General features: G+C 36.8%; 2 protein-coding genes across 2 annotated transcripts; one reads left to right on the top strand and one right to left on the bottom strand.

Annotated features, from left to right (window-relative positions):
• The first annotated feature begins 2,909 nt into the window (after positions 1-2,909).
• On the top strand, positions 2,910-4,878 carry LOC144573371 (proliferating cell nuclear antigen-like). Its single transcript, XM_078323145.1, has 4 exons — positions 2,910-3,323; positions 3,403-3,555; positions 3,651-3,748; positions 4,531-4,878. Exons 1-4 carry the CDS (start codon positions 2,999-3,001, stop codon positions 4,747-4,749), a joined length of 795 nt encoding a protein of 264 aa, XP_078179271.1. The 5' UTR covers positions 2,910-2,998; the 3' UTR covers positions 4,750-4,878.
• A 2,072-nt stretch (positions 4,879-6,950) lies between these two features.
• Positions 6,951-7,558, bottom strand: LOC144572960 (uncharacterized). The gene is made up of 2 exons (XM_078322602.1): positions 7,209-7,558; positions 6,951-7,124 (listed from the first exon to the last, which is right to left on the bottom strand). The coding sequence occupies exons 1-2, from the start codon at positions 7,520-7,522 to the stop codon at positions 6,956-6,958; spliced, it is 483 nt and encodes a 160-aa protein (XP_078178728.1). The 5' UTR covers positions 7,523-7,558; the 3' UTR covers positions 6,951-6,955.
• Positions 7,559-18,727: the final 11,169 nt, after the last annotated feature.

Here is an 18,727-nt window from a genome sequence, read left to right as displayed (position 1 = left end):
AGAATTTTTTTTTTTTCTAAAAAAAAAGACCATAGCAGTGACTTCTAGGATACTAAAAATTAGAAGTTAGAACATTTTTTTTAATCTAGTACTCAATTAGCTAATGGGTTTGAATCTGATTAATCATTTAAAATCGATTCAATATTTTTTGTCCCCCTTAGGAGTGCAAACAAATCAAATAGTGGTAAACCTATATATAGGGCTGCAAACGAATCGAACCAAATCGAATTAGGTCAAGTTCGAATTCGAATTCGAAATTATTTCGAACCGAATCCAATTCGAAATTGAAATAGATTTCGAACCTAAAAGGTCAGTTCGAATTTGATTCGGTATAATTCGAACTAGTTCGATTTGATTCGAAATTAGTTCGAAATTGAGAGCAATTCGAACTGGTTTAGCCGATTTTGCAACGCCGTCTGATGCAAAGGAGGGGTTAGCTGGCGCAGTTGATTTCTCGGGGCGAGAGGAAACGCCAAAGGAGCTGGTGCTGGTGGTTGTAAATTGGTCGGAGGAGAGACACTTGAGACGTGACTGGAGGCGACGGTGGAGGAAGAGCTTGAAGAAAACACCGTAGAGCTTAACAGCGACACTAGGCATGGCGTTTTAATGGATGTGATGATGAAGATGGGATGAGAATGAGGTAGGAAGCAGGAAGCAGGATTCTCTACTACCTATACTAGCACGTACATTATGTGGCGGGTGCACACTGGCAATAAAGGTCCATAGACCATGGGTCCCAATATCAGTGGTTTGACATGCGTAAGTACTGTATCGTAACATTCGGACTTGTGTCAGTGGAGCTTACTTTATATTAAAGTAGACACTGGCAAGTGGTTCCCACGTAATGCAAAGGTAATTTCAATTCGAACTGGGCTTGGTTCGCGAACCATACGAATCGAATTGGGCCTGGTTCGAATTCGAAATTGAATTAATTTCGAATCGAACTGGTTTGAATTAATTTCGAACCGAATTTCTTTCGAATCGAATTTCTTTCGAATCGAATTTTTTTCGAACTTTTTTGAATCGAACTCGAATCGAATCACGAATCTCGAATTTTTTGTGCACCCCTACCTATATATGTATCTGCTTTTGTTTCGAATACCGATCATATATTAGACGGATACAGATCAGATATTGTATCCGTAATTTTATAATAGAAATTTTTCATGTCTAAACCATTCAGTTTGATATCCATATTAAAATGTGTTTGGAGATCAAATTTTATATTTTTTTAGAAATTTTTTGCTACTTTTTTAGAATTTTTGAAAATCACGATTTTAATAAAAACAACGATTTTCAAAAATTCTAAAAAAATAGTAAAAATTTTCAAAAAAATATAAAATTTGGTATACAAGCACATTTTAATATGGAGAACATATTAAACTCTTTAGATTGACTGTTTGAACTTTGAATCAACAGTTTATAGTTCAATGTACAAGAAGGATTATACATCGCAATGCACCATAGCCCAATTCAATTTTTGAATACAGACAGATATCCATATCCGCACATATATGTATCTAATTTTTTAATACAGACAAATAATATCAATTCGATTGAACCCCTAGCCGCTCCTCCGAGCGAAAATTTTGAATGCTGAGAGAGTTTCATGTCACGGTTTATTTGGTTTATTTGGTGAATAAAGAAGATGAGAAGTATAAAGTAAAGGAATCTAAGGAGAGAGATGGGCCAAGCAACTCTGTTGTGGGCTGAGAAGAGATATTAATATGGGCTACACATTTTGTAAAAGCTGCTGCTTTCAAATCTTACTACTTTTGTTTTTAACTTTTTGTCTTAGTTAATTATATGTATCTTTTACTGTGGACACGTGTTAGAGTGAGACATCATCAAATTAGTAGAAAAGGAAAAAAAAAAAAAAAAAAGAATAGATGGAAGGAACTATTCAGGAACTAAGAATTAAGTTGTTTCTTTATTTCTTCTTTTTCTTCTTTTCCTCTCAAGTTGCTTCCAATTTCGTTTTAATTACTCAAAAATTGAAAAAAATTTGAAAAACAACAGATTGGGTTGTGACATTTCATGTTCCCTCTATTTAGTGATTTCAAAGATTATTTTTCTAAACTGCAATGTAAGATCTAGAGTAGAACTAGGATGTTCTTAAGCTCCAAAGTGTTTGGTGAGCTTAATTCCAAAACTTATCAAATCAGTTTCAAATGATGAATCCGAACCGTTGGAACCCGCCTAACTAACGAGTGATGCGTCTACATGTGAAAATTTTAAACATTCGAATTAATTTAGTATAAAGTCAATTGATCAAAATTAGAAGGTTAATAAATTAATTTTTGTGCATTCACTTTTTGAACGTTTTTTTACCATTTAACTTTATACTAAATTAATTCGAATGTTTAAAATTTTCACATGTAGACGCATCACTTGTAGATAGGTGAGTTTCAACGGTTCGAATTCATTATTTAAAACTAATTTAATAAATTTTGGAGTTAAGCTCACCAAATACTTTGGTGAGCTTAAGAACACCCTAGTTCTAATATTAAGGAAAATTGCTTACGTGCAGCTCCAAATATATATATATATATATATATTGAGAAATAATAAGCAGCCACACCCACATTCTTCAGAGTTCAGACCCCAAAAAAAAAAGGAATAAATAAATAGGCAGCCACATTCGTTATTCCCACGCACTGATTCAACAGATATTTACTTCATGCCAACGTGTTAGTTTACTATTGGAAAGAATCAGCTAGTTCTGAGAATTGATACCACCTGCTTTTCCGTCGCAAATACGGAACCATAGTTCGACTATGCACATCCCTCTCTTTTATAAAAAATTAACTGGAGAGCTCTTGACAATCATACGTTCTGAATTACACAATTGAACAGAACCGGCTTCACCATTCATAGAACCACTGGCGAGGATTCAATTCAACGTCTCTTCTCCTCTCTGTTCCTTCGACTCGACGACTTCTACTTCTCTCGTACAAATACTCCTCCCTTCACCTCTCTTCATCATCAAGTCAGAAGCATGTTAGAACTGAGGCTATCACAAGGTGTTCTTCTCAAGAAGATTCTAGAATCCGTGAAGGATCTCCTCTCAAACGTCAATTTTGATTGCTCCTCTTCCAATGGTCTATGCCTCCAGTCAATGGATTCCAGCCACGTGGCACTCGTATCTCTCCAATTGCTTCCCCATTCCTTTGAAAGGTTCAGATGCGATCGTAACCTCACCATGGGCATTAACCTCGCACACTTGTCAAGGCTTCTAAAATGTGCAGCAAATGAAGATGTAATCACGATCAAGGCCGATGATCAAAATCCTGATACAATGTCTCTCATGTTTGAAAACCCGAGTGAGTTCTTAGTTTCATTTTCATGCTGTGATCAATTAAGATGTAGCTATTTAAGTTGTTACCAGTATTTTTTTTTCAGAGCATGACAGAATATCAGACTTTGAAATGAAGCTGATGGATATTGAATCAGAGCATCTTCACATTCCTGATACAAGTTATGAAGCAACAGTTAGAATGCCTTCACAGGAGTTTGCACGGATTTGCAAGGATCTCAGCACAATTGGAGATACTGGTACTTACTGTTACCTGTTTAAAGTTGTTACTGTTTCTCTGCATCATTTGTGTTCTTCTTCTTATTTGTTATGTGCTGTGCTTTTATTGTGGCAGTTGTTATATCTATCACAAAGGAAGGTGTAAAATTTTCAGTAAGTGGTGCAATTGGGAATGTAAATATCATATGTCGACATAACATCTCTGTAGTCAAGGTAATAGGCATTTCAAATTTTCAATATCAGTCAAGGGCGAATTCAGGATTTTTGTTAGGGGGCAGAAAAATAGTGAACCGGATTTAAATAGTTAATTAGATCCAAACCCATTAGTTAATCGGGTACTAGATAAAAAATAATGCTTTAACTTATAATTTTCAATGCTCTGAATTATTATTGTTGATGCTCTGACTTATAATTCTAACTACCAATCATAATATAAGAAAATTATTTTAATTTTAACCTTAAATTTATCCCAAATTACAAATCAGAATTTCAGAGGGGATAAAAAAAATCATTCAGGAAGAAAAGTCGGTTGGAGCGATAAATATCCGTAAAAATTTAAAATTCAGGGAAGAAACTGGCCACCTGGTCCAACGTGGGTCCGCCTTAAGTTACCAGCAATAAATTAGATCGTTGTATTTTATCTATCCATCAGTCCTACTTGGTATTGAGACACACCAGTAATAAATTCTGAAATTTCAAATTTTTCATCATTTAATATTTTTCTATGTTGAAACAAACTCTTTACAGAGATCAGAGATCACAGAACCGTAGATCAAAAGATGAAACGAGATAACGGGTAAAGATTTTTCACAACACAATTTTGGCTTCACGCAGCGCATGAACCATATGGAGTTTTGTTTATCTTCTATAGTTTGTGCGTTGCATGAAGTTAAAACTTCTTTGTTAAAATCTTTACTCCGAGATAACCTTATAAAACCATAAAATCTGCGAGAAAACTTTCATATTTGATAATATAAACCGATCAATTTTTACAGCCAGATGAATCGACCGTGATAGAGATGAAGGAACCGGTTTCACTCTCCTTTCCTCTTCGATATCTCAATTCCTTCACAAAATCGACACCTCTTTCGAGCAATGTAATTATAAGCATGTCGCATGATTTGCCAATGGTTGTAGAGTACAAGATTTCAGGTGCTGGATATATGAGATTTTACTTGGCACCTAAGGTTGAAGATGAAGAAATGGAGGCTTAACAATTTATTCTGCTATTGTATTAATTGTATTGTATAATTTTATTATTATATTCTTTTTCTATAAATATTTAGTATATAGGTATTTTTTCCATTGGATAATTAATAATTAGTAACATATTTGTTTAAATCCTTGTGGTGATTTTAGCTGTGTTTGTTTTCTCAGTAAACATTTTTTTTTCCTTGTGGTGATTTTTTGCTTTTTTTTTTTTTTGCTATCTTTTAAACCCTTATGAGTTATGATACATATATTTGAAAAATATTGAATTAAAAAAAATAAAATTAAAGATGTGTTATCAGTTCTTATAAAAAAAAAATTAATAATCTTATCAAAAAAGTTGTGTTATCAGTTATTTAAATAATACGTCTATTAAATTTTAGTCCATTTAAAATTTGGTCATTTATCCACTAATATTTTACTGCTAAAAATTTAAATTATTTGATGAAAGATAAATGTCTTTCAAAAAGGCCAAACTTTAATACACGTAATATTTAATTAATTGAAATGTATCTATAATATATTTTTGTTAATGTAAATATTTTTTTTAAATATAGTAAAATGCATTATAAAAAGAGGAGGGTTCAAATACCTCCATTTTTTGTGCCTCCATCATGCCTCCATTTTTAAAAACTTTAATAACTCAAAATTTAAATCTTAAAATTCAAAATAAAACCGTTGGATATGAACTACATCATTTTATCTATGCACGTGTAAAAAATTATGGCATTTCAACTTTGTTTTGGTTGTCATCTTGAGCTTGTAAAAATGTATAGTAATGTGGATAATTTATAGACGTTGATTTTTTAACTTATTGATTAACATAAAAGCAAAATCATAATGTGATAATTTTTTATGGGCACATAGAGAAAGTAACATAGATCATATCTAACGGTTTTATTTTAACGTTTAAGTTTTAAACTTTGAGTTATTAAAGTTTTTAAAAATAAATACATGATGGAGGCACAAAAAATGGAGGCATTTGAACTCTTATAAAAAATAGATGAATGTTCAAGTTTGGGTCCAAGCCCGCGCGCTCAGGTCAGAATGAGATATGTTCTCTGAAATGTAAGAGCTAGTATAATTTACAAGGATTGTTTCTAGAAATCATTTCGGGTGAAGATTTTGAGAGAGCAACATATTTGTGCGCTACGTAAACCAAAAACTGCTCTGTCCCTCACAGACTGGTTCCCAACGCAGAGGCGATCATCACAAACAACAATAGCACTAGTTTCTTGTCCTCTCCTCTGTGTGCTTTACAAAAATAATTTTATTTTACTTCACTTTAATTATATCCATATTTTATTTCATGTAACAACTTGGGCCTTGGGCTGCAGGCTGGGTTGGACTTGGGTCTCAAGTCCAGGTTCTAATACTCTTTTAATTTCAATTAATTTCACTTGTCAGTCCCTGACAAGTTTCTCTAAAAAAAAAAAAAATAACTGACCTTGCAGATGTTGCGAAGTGGTGAGGGAAGCTCTTTTATTACAATTTTACATCAAATATCACTGCAACTGAATAACAGCAAGGAGCTAATAATGTTAGGTAGTATTGATTGAATGGCGATCCCCTAATATTCAAACAACCAATACAAACAATACTGATACATCAATCCGCTTTTAAATGAGGAAGGTTATCCTCAGAGTCATCGGAGCAATCCTCTTTCAGCTATAATTGTGGAGGCCGCAACACTCTACGCCGGAGGCCGCACTCTAAGGAAGGATGAATATACTTCAGATTCCTCCAATTGATTGTACAGAAGAAATCATGCACTGATCGGGGCACACCCTTTGAGGAAGCAGTAGATGTCCCGTATATAGTCAGACTCGTCAAATTAGCAAGCAACAAATCAAGGCTGGTCATGCACTCTAAGTCGAAGTAAAACTGATTAATATTCAGAGTACTCAAATTAATTGCAGGGAACAAATCAAGCACTCGGGACACTTGGGCACTTAACGAAAGTTCGGATTCTGGTAGGTGGGAGTAACCCACAGAGTTTGGATGAAGTTGGCATTTCGCCCACTGAAACAGACTTGTATTCTGGTGGGTGGGCAGTGCTTGTGCAGGCTGAGAAGGCTTCACCTACTCAATCAGCACCTCTGTGACTTTTCGCTGCATGGCTATTATTGTGACGAACGTGAGCGAAAAAAGTAACACCAGTGCTTCTGTGAATGTCAGGTCAGCAAAGTCTCGAGCCCCTTTATTTTCCACTTATGTTTGGCCGAAATCCTGTGAGGTTAGCCGCATCATGGAGATAACAACACAAGTCATGACAGAGATGAGATTCCACCCGTAGAAGAGTCTGCTGATGAAACCAATCGGGATCACCAATTGTTGGATATTGTCGGCTGACAAAGACTGAGTAGCCTTAGTTAAAGACCTTAAATATTGATAAGAAAAATTAAAGAGCCATTCATAATTAATTTCAAGCAAAATTAAAGTTGTCATATATATATATATACACCCTGTGTCTTCGGGGTAGAAGTACCGCCAGCAGCGGAAACATACTAAGAAGAACAACACGGTGATAGACACACGAACCTTTGTTTCCAGAGTGATGAAAATCCCACCTTGCACCAGCATCAGCACCACCCACCCACACACCAGCACTCCCAGCCTGCTGGCCCCCTTCTCCAGTAGCTTTGGTATTGGAACGAACTTCTCCTGCGCTCCTACACCGGTCGACACGAGGCTTCTGTTGTCACCATTGTTCTTCTGCATCGAGTCTGATGAATGCTGCTGATGGCTGGAGGGCATGTCAATTATTACATACGCCATTTATATTGTTCTGTTTTTAAAGAGAACCACTGAGAATTAAAGAGATTTTTCCAAATGATTTCCAGGGCGGTGCTTGGTTTTATAAAATCCTAGTCAAGGGTGAGAGCGCGTAAATCCTGAACCCTAGAAGTCATCAGAACACTTGATCTAATTATTAATCTCTTACATATATAATTATATTAATTAAGTAATTGGTTCATTGTGACATTCCTATATTTTTACATTTAAGGAGCCTTCTCAGAAACTAAACAAAACAAAAAATAATTACAGTAGCCTAGCTAGTCAGTTGCATATCGCCTGGCATTACCACCAACTGCTCGCATACATCCAGTGTTTCATTGTTCTCTCTTAAAGCCATACCATGGCCAATCAACACCGCCTGTTCATGATCTGCCTGCTCTAACTGAAGATCATCATCCAGTCCATGCACCAACCAGTTGCCATCCTAGCTAGGCGTACCATACTTCGAAATGGGGAAGCCGTTCCTCAAGCTCTTGTCCAATGGTCAGGCCTACTACTAGAAGATTCAAGTTGGGAGGACCTTGCCAATTTGGATGAGCTTCGACTTGAGGACAAATCTTCCCATGGGGGTGGGAATGTTACAAAATTGAACCTTCCCCTAAAGGCTTACACAAGATGCAACAAAGATACAATTGCATTCAATCGTTAACTGATGATGCTATATTGAAAAATTACAATTTAGGCTTGATTTGAAATCAGCCATTAAGAGGACATCTGAACAGCAAAGGCTTAGGCAGGATTCAGGGGGGATTTAAAGAGATTTGATTTATATTTTAATTAGTACTTTTGTTAGGCAATAATCAAGGGCTAATAGCCTATTAGTGTACCAGTTGACAGAGGAAATAGGTAAGCAATATTCAACAACTCTCTCTCTCTCTCTTTCTCCCCCTTTCTCCCTCTAATCCTATATCTCTTCTATCTTCTACCCTCTATTTTCCTAACTACAGCTCCTACACACAAATTCTCCAAACAATCTGACTACCTAAAAAAAATTATAACAAAGACCTATCAACTAAAATAAGTAACGGCCAAGTCAGCTTTGGCTGACTTCAACCGGTCAGGTACACGAAACAGCCACAAGGAGAAGAAATAAGCTGTGCACCGAAAAAAGAAAGGATATATTGTGAAGGAAACTTATCTTAGAAGCGAAACCGGAAGGCAGTCATGGTTGTTACATGCGTGCCATTCCAAGAAACCAGCCCACTTCAAGAAAAGCTCCATCTAAATAAAAAAAAGTAGAACTCAAAAATCGGTACTAAACAAGCGTAAAGGTTGTGAGATCTGACCACCTAAAAAACTATAACAAAGACCTATCAACTAAACCAAGTAACCGCCAAGTCAGCTTTGGCTGACTTCTACCGGTCAAGTACACCAAACAGCTAGAAGGGGAAAAAATAAACCGTGCAACGAAAAAAGAAAAGATATATTGTGAAGGGAACTTATCTTACAATCCAAACCGGAAGAAAATCGTGGTTGTTGCATGCGTGTCATTCCAAGAAAACAGCTCACTTCAAGAAATGCTCTATCTACATAAACAAAAGAACAATAAAGGTTCTGAGAGATTACCACCAAAAAGAAACTATAACAAAGCCCTATCAACTAAAACAATTAACCGCCAAGTCAGCTTTGGCTGACTTCTACCGGTCAAGTACACCAAACAGCTAGAAGGGGAAGAAATAAACCGTGCAACAAAAAGAGAAATGATATATTGTGAATGAAACTTATCTTACAAAACAAACTAGAAGGAAATCGTGGTTGTTGCATGCGTGTCATTCCAAGAAAGCAGCCCAACCACCTTAAAAAAACCTTACTCTACATAAATAAAAGAACAATAAATGTTGTGAGATATGACCACCTAAAAGAAACTATAACAAAGCCCTATCAACTAAAACAAGTAACCGCCAAGTCAGCTTTGGCTGACTTCTACCGGTCAAATACACCAAACAACTACAAGGGCAAGAAATAAACCGTACAACAAAAAAAGAAAGGATATATTGAGAAGGAAACTTATCTTACAAATCAAACCGGAAGGAAATCATGGTCGTTGCATGCGTGCCACTCCAAGAAAGCAGCCCACTTCAAGAAATGCTCCATCTACATAAACAAAAGAACAATAAAGGTTGTAAAATATGACCACCTAAAAGAAACTATAACAAAGACCTATCAATTAAAACAAGTAACCGCCAAGTCAGCTTTGGCTGACTTCTACCGGTCAAGTGCACCAAACAGCTAGAAGGGGAAGAAATAAACCGTGCAACAAAAAAAGAAATGATATATTGTGAATGAAACTTATCTTACAAAACAAACCGGAAGGAAATCGTGGTTGCATGCGTGCCATTCCAAGAAAGCAGCTCACTTCAAAAAAACATTCATCTACATAAACAAAAGAACAATAAAGGTTGTGAGAGGTAACCACCTAAAAGAAACTATAACAAAGACAGATCAACTAAAACAAGTAACCGCCAAGTCAGCTTTGGCTGACTTCTACCTGTCAAGTACCCCAAACAGCTAGAAGGGAATGAAATAAACCGTGCAACAAAAAAAAAAGGATATATTGTGAATGAAACTTATCTTACAAAACAAACCGGAAGGAAATCGTGGTTGTTGCATGCTTGCCATTTCAAGATAGCAGCCCACTTCAAAAAAACCACCATCTACATAAACAAAAGAACAATAAAGGTTGTGAGATATGACCACCTAAAAGAAACTATAACAAAGACAAATCAACTAAAACAAGTAACCGCCAAGTACACCAAACAGCTACAAGGGGAACAAATAAACCGTGCTACAAAAAAAGAAAGGATATATTGAGAAGGAGACTTATCTTACAAAACAAACCGGAAGGAAATCGTGGTTGTTGCATGCGTGCCATTCCAAAAAAGCAGCACACTTCAAAAAAACCACCATCTACATAAACAAAAGAACAATAAAGGTTGCGAGACATGACCACCTAAAAGAAACTATAACAAAGACCAATCAACTAAAACAAGTAACCGCCAAGTTAGCTTTGGCTGACTTCTACTGGTCAAGTACAACAAACAGCTAGAAGGGGAAGAAATAAACAGTGTAACGAAAAAAGAAAGGATATATTGTGAAGGAAACTTATCCTACAAACTAAACCGAAAGGAAATCGTGGTTGTTGCATACGTGCCATTCCAAGAATGCAGCCCACTTCAAAAAAACCTCCATCTACATAAACAAAAGAACAATAAAGGTTGCGAGACATGACCACCTAAAAGAAACTATAACAAAGACCTATCAACTAAAACAAGTAACCGCCAAGTCAGCTGTGGCTGACTTCTACCTGTCAAGTACCCCAAACAGCTAGAAGGGAATGAAATAAACCGTGCAACAAAAAAAGAAAGGATATATTGTGAAGGAAACTTATCTTACAAACTAAACCGGAAGGAAATCGTGGTTGTTGCATGCGTGCCACTTCAAGAAAGCAGCCCACTTCAAGAAATGCTCCATCTACATAAACAAAAGAACAATAAAGGTTGCGAGACATGACCACCTAAAAGAAACTATAACAAAGACCTATCAACTAAAACAAGTAACCGCCAAGTACACCAAACAGCTACAAGGGGAACAAATAAACCGTGCTACAAAAAAAGAAAGGATATATTGAGAAGGAAACTTATCTTACAAAACAAACCGGAAGGAAATCGTGGTTGTTGCATGCGTGCCATTCCAAAAAAGCAGCACACTTCAAAAAAACCACCATCTACATAAACAAAAGAACAATAAAGGTTGCGAGACATGACCACCTAAAAGAAACTATAACAAAGACCAATCAACTAAAACAAGTAACCGCCAAGTTAGCTTTGGCTGACTTCTACCGGTCAAGTACAACAAACAGCTAGAAGGGGAAGAAATAAACAGTGTAACGAAAAAAGAAAGGATATATTGTGAAGGAAACTTATCCTACAAACTAAACCGAAAGGAAATCGTGGTTGTTGCATACGTGCCATTCCAAAAATGCAGCCCACTTCAAAAAAACCTCCATCTACATAAACAAAAGAACAATAAAGGTTGCGAGACATGACCACCTAAAAGAAACTATAACAAAGACCTATCAACTAAAACAAGTAACCGCCAAGTCAGCTGTGGCTGACTTCTACCTGTCAAGTACACCAAACAGCTAGAAGGACAAGAAATAAACCGTGCAACAAAAAAAGAAAGGATATATTGTGAAGGAAACTTATCTTACAAACTAAACCGGAAGGAAATCGTGGTTGTTGCATGCGTGCCACTTCAAGAAAGCAGCCCACTTCAAGAAATGCTCCATCTACATAAACAAAAGAACAATAAAGGTTGTAAAATATGACCACCTAAAAGAAACTATAACAAAGACCTATCAATTAAAACAAGTAACCGCCAAGTCAGCTTTGGCTGACTTCTACCGGTCAAGTGCACCAAACAGCTAGAAGGGGAAGAAATAAACCGTGCAACAAAAAAAGAAATGATATATTGTGAATGAAACTTATCTTACAAAACAAACCGGAAGGAAATCGTGGTTGCATGCGTGCCATTCCAAGAAAGCAGCTCACTTCAAAAAAACATTCATCTACATAAACAAAAGAACAATAAAGGTTGTGAGAGGTAACCACCTAAAAGAAACTATAACAAAGACAGATCAACTAAAACAAGTAACCGCCAAGTCAGCTTTGGCTGACTTCTACCTGTCAAGTACCCCAAACAGCTAGAAGGGAATGAAATAAACCGTGCAACAAAAAAAGAAAGGATATATTGTGAATGAAACTTATCTTACAAAACAAACCGGAAGGAAATCGTGGTTGTTGCATGCTTGCCATTTCAAGATAGCAGCCCACTTCAAAAAAACCACCATCTACATAAACAAAAGAACAATAAAGGTTGTGAGATATGACCACCTAAAAGAAACTATAACAAAGACAAATCAACTAAAACAAGTAACCGCCAAGTACACCAAACAGCTACAAGGGGAACAAATAAACCGTGCTACAAAAAAAGAAAGGATATATTGAGAAGGAAACTTATCTTACAAAACAAACCGGAAGGAAATCGTGGTTGTTGCATGCGTGCCATTCCAAAAAAGCAGCACACTTCAAAAAAACCACCATCTACATAAACAAAAGAACAATAAAGGTTGCGAGACATGACCACCTAAAAGAAACTATAACAAAGACCAATCAACTAAAACAAGTAACCGCCAAGTTAGCTTTGGCTGACTTCTACTGGTCAAGTACAACAAACAGCTAGAAGGGGAAGAAATAAACAGTGTAACGAAAAAAGAAAGGATATATTGTGAAGGAAACTTATCCTACAAACTAAACCGAAAGGAAATCGTGGTTGTTGCATACGTGCCATTCCAAGAATGCAGCCCACTTCAAAAAAACCTCCATCTACATAAACAAAAGAACAATAAAGGTTGCGAGACATGACCACCTAAAAGAAACTATAACAAAGACCTATCAACTAAAACAAGTAACCGCCAAGTCAGCTGTGGCTGACTTCTACCTGTCAAGTACCCCAAACAGCTAGAAGGGAATGAAATAAACCGTGCAACAAAAAAAGAAAGGATATATTGTGAAGGAAACTTATCTTACAAACTAAACCGGAAGGAAATCGTGGTTGTTGCATGCGTGCCACTTCAAGAAAGCAGCCCACTTCAAGAAATGCTCCATCTACATAAACAAAAGAACAATAAAGGTTGCGAGACATGACCACCTAAAAGAAACTATAACAAAGACCTATCAACTAAAACAAGTAACCGCCAAGTACACCAAACAGCTACAAGGGGAACAAATAAACCGTGCTACAAAAAAAGAAAGGATATATTGAGAAGGAAACTTATCTTACAAAACAAACCGGAAGGAAATCGTGGTTGTTGCATGCGTGCCATTCCAAAAAAGCAGCACACTTCAAAAAAACCACCATCTACATAAACAAAAGAACAATAAAGGTTGCGAGACATGACCACCTAAAAGAAACTATAACAAAGACCAATCAACTAAAACAAGTAACCGCCAAGTTAGCTTTGGCTGACTTCTACCGGTCAAGTACAACAAACAGCTAGAAGGGGAAGAAATAAACAGTGTAACGAAAAAAGAAAGGATATATTGTGAAGGAAACTTATCCTACAAACTAAACCGAAAGGAAATCGTGGTTGTTGCATACGTGCCATTCCAAGAATGCAGCCCACTTCAAAAAAACCTCCATCTACATAAACAAAAGAACAATAAAGGTTGCGAGACATGACCACCTAAAAGAAACTATAACAAAGACCTATCAACTAAAACAAGTAACCGCCAAGTCAGCTGTGGCTGACTTCTACCTGTCAAGTACACCAAACAGCTAGAAGGACAAGAAATAAACCGTGCAACAAAAAAAGAAAGGATATATTGTGAAGGAAACTTATCTTACAAACTAAACCGGAAGGAAATCGTGGTTGTTGCATGCGTGCCACTTCAAGAAAGCAGCCCACTTCAAGAAATGCTCCATCTACATAAACAAAAGAACAATAAAAGTTGCGAGACATGACCACCTAAAAGAAACTATAACAAAGACCTATCAACTAAAAAAAGTAACCGCCAAGTCTGCTTTGGCTGACTTTTACCGGTCAAGAAAACCAAACAGTTAGAATGGCAAGATATAACAGGTGCAACAAAAAAAAGGATATATTGTGAAGGAAACTTATCTTACAAACCAAACCGGAAGGAAATCGTGGTTGTTGCATGTGTCCCATTACAAGAATACAGCCCACTTCAAAAAAACCTCCATCTACATAAACAAAAGAACAATAAAGGTTGTGAGACATGACCACCTAAAAGAAACTATAACAAAGACCTATCAACTAAAAAAAGTAACCGCCAAGTCAGCTTTGGCTGACTTCTACCGGTCAAGTGCACCAAACAGCTAGAAGAGGAAGAAATAAACCGTGCTACAAAAAAAGAAAGGATATATCGTGAAGGAAACTTATCTTACAAACCAAACCGGAAGGATATCGTGGTTGCATGCGTGCCATTCCAAGAAAGCAACCGACTTCAAAAAAACCTCCATCTACATAAACAAAAGAACCATAAAGGTTGTGAGATATGACCACCTAAAAGAAACTATAACAAAGACCTATCAACTGAAAAAAGTAACCGCCAAGTCAGCTTTGACTGACTTCTACAGGTCAAGTACACCAAACAGCTTGAAGGGGAACAAATAAACCGTGCAACAAAAAAAAGGATATATTGAGAAGGAAACTTATCATACAAACCAAACCGGAAGGAAATCGTGTTTGTTGCATGCGTGTCATTCCAAGAATACAGCCCACTTCAAAAAAACCTCCATCTACATAAACAAAAGAACAATAAAGGTTGCAAGACATGACCACCTAAAAGAAACTATAACAAAGACCTATCAACTCAAACTAGTAACCGCCAAGTCAGCTTTGGCTGACTTCTACCGGTCAAGTACACCAAACAGCTAGAAGGGGAACAAATAAACCGTGCAACAAAAAAAGAAAGGATATATTGAGAAGGAAACTTATCTTACAAACCAAACCGGAAGGAAATCGTGTTTGTTGCATACGTGTCATTCCAAGAATACAGCCCACTTCAAAAAAACCACCATCTACATAAACAAAAGAACAATAAAGGTTGCAAGACATGACCACCTAAAAGAAACTATAACAAAGACCTATCAACTCAAACTAGTAACCGCCAAGTCAGCTTTGGCTGACTTCTACCGGTCAAGTACACCAAACAGCTAGAAGGGGAACAAATAAACCGTGCAACAAAAAAAGAAAGGATATATTGAGAAGGAAACTTATCTTACAAACCAAACCGGAAGGAAATCGTGTTTGTTGCATGCGTGTCATTCCAAGAATACAGCCCACTTCAAAAAAACCACCATCTACATAAACAAAAGAGCAATAAAGGTTGCGAGACATGACCACCTAAAAGAAACTATAACAAAGACCTATCAACTCAAACTAGTAACCGCCAAGTCAGCTTTGGCTGACTTCAACCGGTCAAGTACACCAAACAGCTAGAAGGGGAAGAAATAAACCGTGCAACAAAAAAAGAAAGGATATATTGTGAATGAAACTTATCTTACAAAACAAACCGGAAGGAAATCGTGGTTGCATGCGTGCCATTCCAAGAAAGCAGCTCACTTCAAAAAAACATTCATCTACATAAACAAAAGAACAATAAAGGTTGTGAGAGGTAACCACCTAAAAGAAACTATAACAAAGACAGATCAACTAAAACAAGTAACCGCCAAGTCAGCTTTGGCTGACTTCTACCTGTCAATTACCCCAAACAGCTAGAAGGGAATGAAATAAACCGTGCAACAAAAAAAGAAAGGATATATTGAGAAGGAAACTTATCTTACAAACCAAACCGGAAGGAAATCGTGTTTGTTGCATGCGTGTCATTCCAAGAATACAGCTCATTTCAAAAAAACCACCATCTACATAAACAAAAGAACCATAAAGGTTGTGAGACATGACCACCTAAAAGAAACTATAACAAAGATCTATCAACTAAAACAAGTAACCGCCAAGTTAGCTGTGGCTGACTTCTACCTGTCAAGTACACCAAACAGCTAGAAGGGGAAGAAATAACCGTGCAACAAAAAAAGAAAGGATATACTGAGAAGGAAACTTATCTTACAAACCAAACCGGAAGGAAATCGTGGTTGTTGCATGCGTGACATTCCAAGAATACAGCCCACTTCAACAAAACCTCCATCTACATAAACAAAAGAACAATAAAGGTTGCGAGACATGACCACCTAAAAGAAATTATAACAAAGACCTATCAACTAAAACAAGTAACCGCCAAGTCAGTTTTGGCTGACTTCTACCGGTCAAGTACACCAAACAGCTAGAAGGGGAAGAAATAAACCGTGCAACCAAAAAAGTAAGGATATATTGTGAATGAAACTTATCTTACAAAACAAACCGGAAGGAAATCGTGGTTGCATGCGTGCCATTCCAAGAAAGCAGCTCACTTCAAAAAAACATTCATCTACATAAACAAAAGAACAATAAAGGTTGTGAGAGGTAACCACCTAAAATAAACTATAACAAAGACAGATCAACTAAAACAAGTAACCGCCAAGTCAGCTTTGGCTGACTTCTACCTGTCAAGTACCCCAAACAGCAAGAAGGGAATGAAATAAACCGTGCAACAAAAAAAGAAAGGATATATTGAGAAGGAAACTTATCTTACAAACCAAACCGGAAGGAAATCGTGTTTGTTGCATGCGTGTCATTCCAAGAATACAGCTCATTTCAAAAAAACCACCATCTACATAAACAAAAGAACCATAAAGGTTGTGAGACATGACCACCTAAAAGAAACTATAACAAAGATCTATCAACTAAAACAAGTAACCGCCAAGTTAGCTGTGGCTGACTTCTACCTGTCAAGTACCCCAAACAGCTAGAAGGGAATGAAATAAACCGTGCAACAAAAAAAGAAAGGATATATTGAGAAGGAAACTTATCTTACAAACCAAACCGGAAGGAAATCGTGTTTGTTGCATGCGTGTCATTCCAAGAATACAGCTCATTTCAAAAAAACCACCATCTACATAAACAAAAGAACCATAAAGGTTGTGAGACATGACCACCTAAAAGAAACTATAACAAAGATCTATCAACTAAAACAAGTAACCGCCAAGTTAGCTGTGGCTGACTTCTACCTGTCAAGTACACCAAACAGCTAGAAGGGGAAGAAATAACCGTGCAACAAAAAAAGAAAGGATATACTGAGAAGGAAACTTATCTTACAAACCAAACCGGAAGGAAATCGTGGTTGTTGCATGCGTGACATTCCAAGAATACAGCCCACTTCAACAAAACCTCCATCTACATAAACAAAAGAACAATAAAGGTTGCGAGACATGACCACCTAAAAGAAACTATAACAAAGACCTATCAACTAAAACAAGTAACTGCCAAGTCAGCTTTGGCTGACTTCTACCGGTCAAGTACACCAAACAGCTAGAATGGCAAGAAATAAACCGTGCAACAAAAAAAAAAGATATATTGTGAAAGAAACTTATCTTACAAACCAAACCGGAGGGAAATCGTGGTTGTTGCATGCGTTCCATTCCAAGAATGCAGCGCACTTCAAAAAAACATCCATCTACATAAACAAAAGAACAATAAAGGTTGTGAGACGTGACCACCTAAAAGAAACTATAACAAAGACAAATCAACTAAAACAAGTAACCGCCAAGTCAGCTTTGGCTGACTTCTACCGGTCAAGTACACCAAACAGTTAGAAGGGCAAGAAATAAACCGTGCAACCAAAAAAGAAAGGATATACTGAGAAGGAAACTTATCTCACAAACCAAAACGGAAGGAAATCGTGGTTGTTGCATGAGTGGCATTCCAAGAATACAGCCGACTTCAAAAAAACCTCCATCTACATCAACAAAAGAACAATAAAGGTTGTGAGACATGACCACCTAAAAAAAACTATAACAAAGACCTATCAACTAAAACAAGTAACCGCCAAGTCAGGTTTGGCTGACTTCTACCGGTCAAGTACACCAAACAGCTAGAAGGGCAAGAAATAAACCGTGCAACGAAAAAAGAAAGGATATACTGAGAAGGAAACTTATCTTACAAACCAAACCGGAAGGAAATCGTGGTTGTTTCGTGCGTGCCATTCCAAGAATACAGACCACTTCAAAAAAACTTCCATCTACATAAACAAAAGAACAATAAAGGTTGCGAGACATGACCACCTAAAAGAAACTATAACAAAGACCTATCAACTGAAACAAGTACCCGCCAAGTCAGCTTTGGCTGACTTCTACCGGTCAAGTACACCAAACAGCTAGAAGGGCAAGAAATAAACCGTGCAACAAAAAAGAAAGGATATATTGTGAATGAAATTTATCTTACAAAACCAAACCGGAAGGAAATCGTGATTGTTGCATTCGTGTCATTCCAAGAAAGCAGCCCACTTCAAAAAAACCTCCATCTACATAAACAAAAGAACAATAAAGGTTGTGAGACATAACCACCTAAAAGAAACTATAACAAAGACCTATCAACTGAAACAAGTAACCGCCAAGTCAGCTTTGGCTGACTTCTACAAGTCAAGTACACCAAACATCTAGAATGGGAAGAAATAAACCGTGCAACAAAAAAAGAAATGATATATTGAGAAGGAAACTTATCTTACAAAC

This window comes from Carex rostrata, chromosome 21 (assembly GCF_964058835.1).
Source record: "Carex rostrata chromosome 21, lpCarRost1.2, whole genome shotgun sequence".
In the NCBI taxonomy this organism is placed as follows: domain Eukaryota; kingdom Viridiplantae; phylum Streptophyta; class Magnoliopsida; order Poales; family Cyperaceae; genus Carex; species Carex rostrata.
The sequence above is the reverse complement of the archived record's forward strand: the minus strand, read 5'-3'. Positions and strand labels throughout refer to the sequence as shown.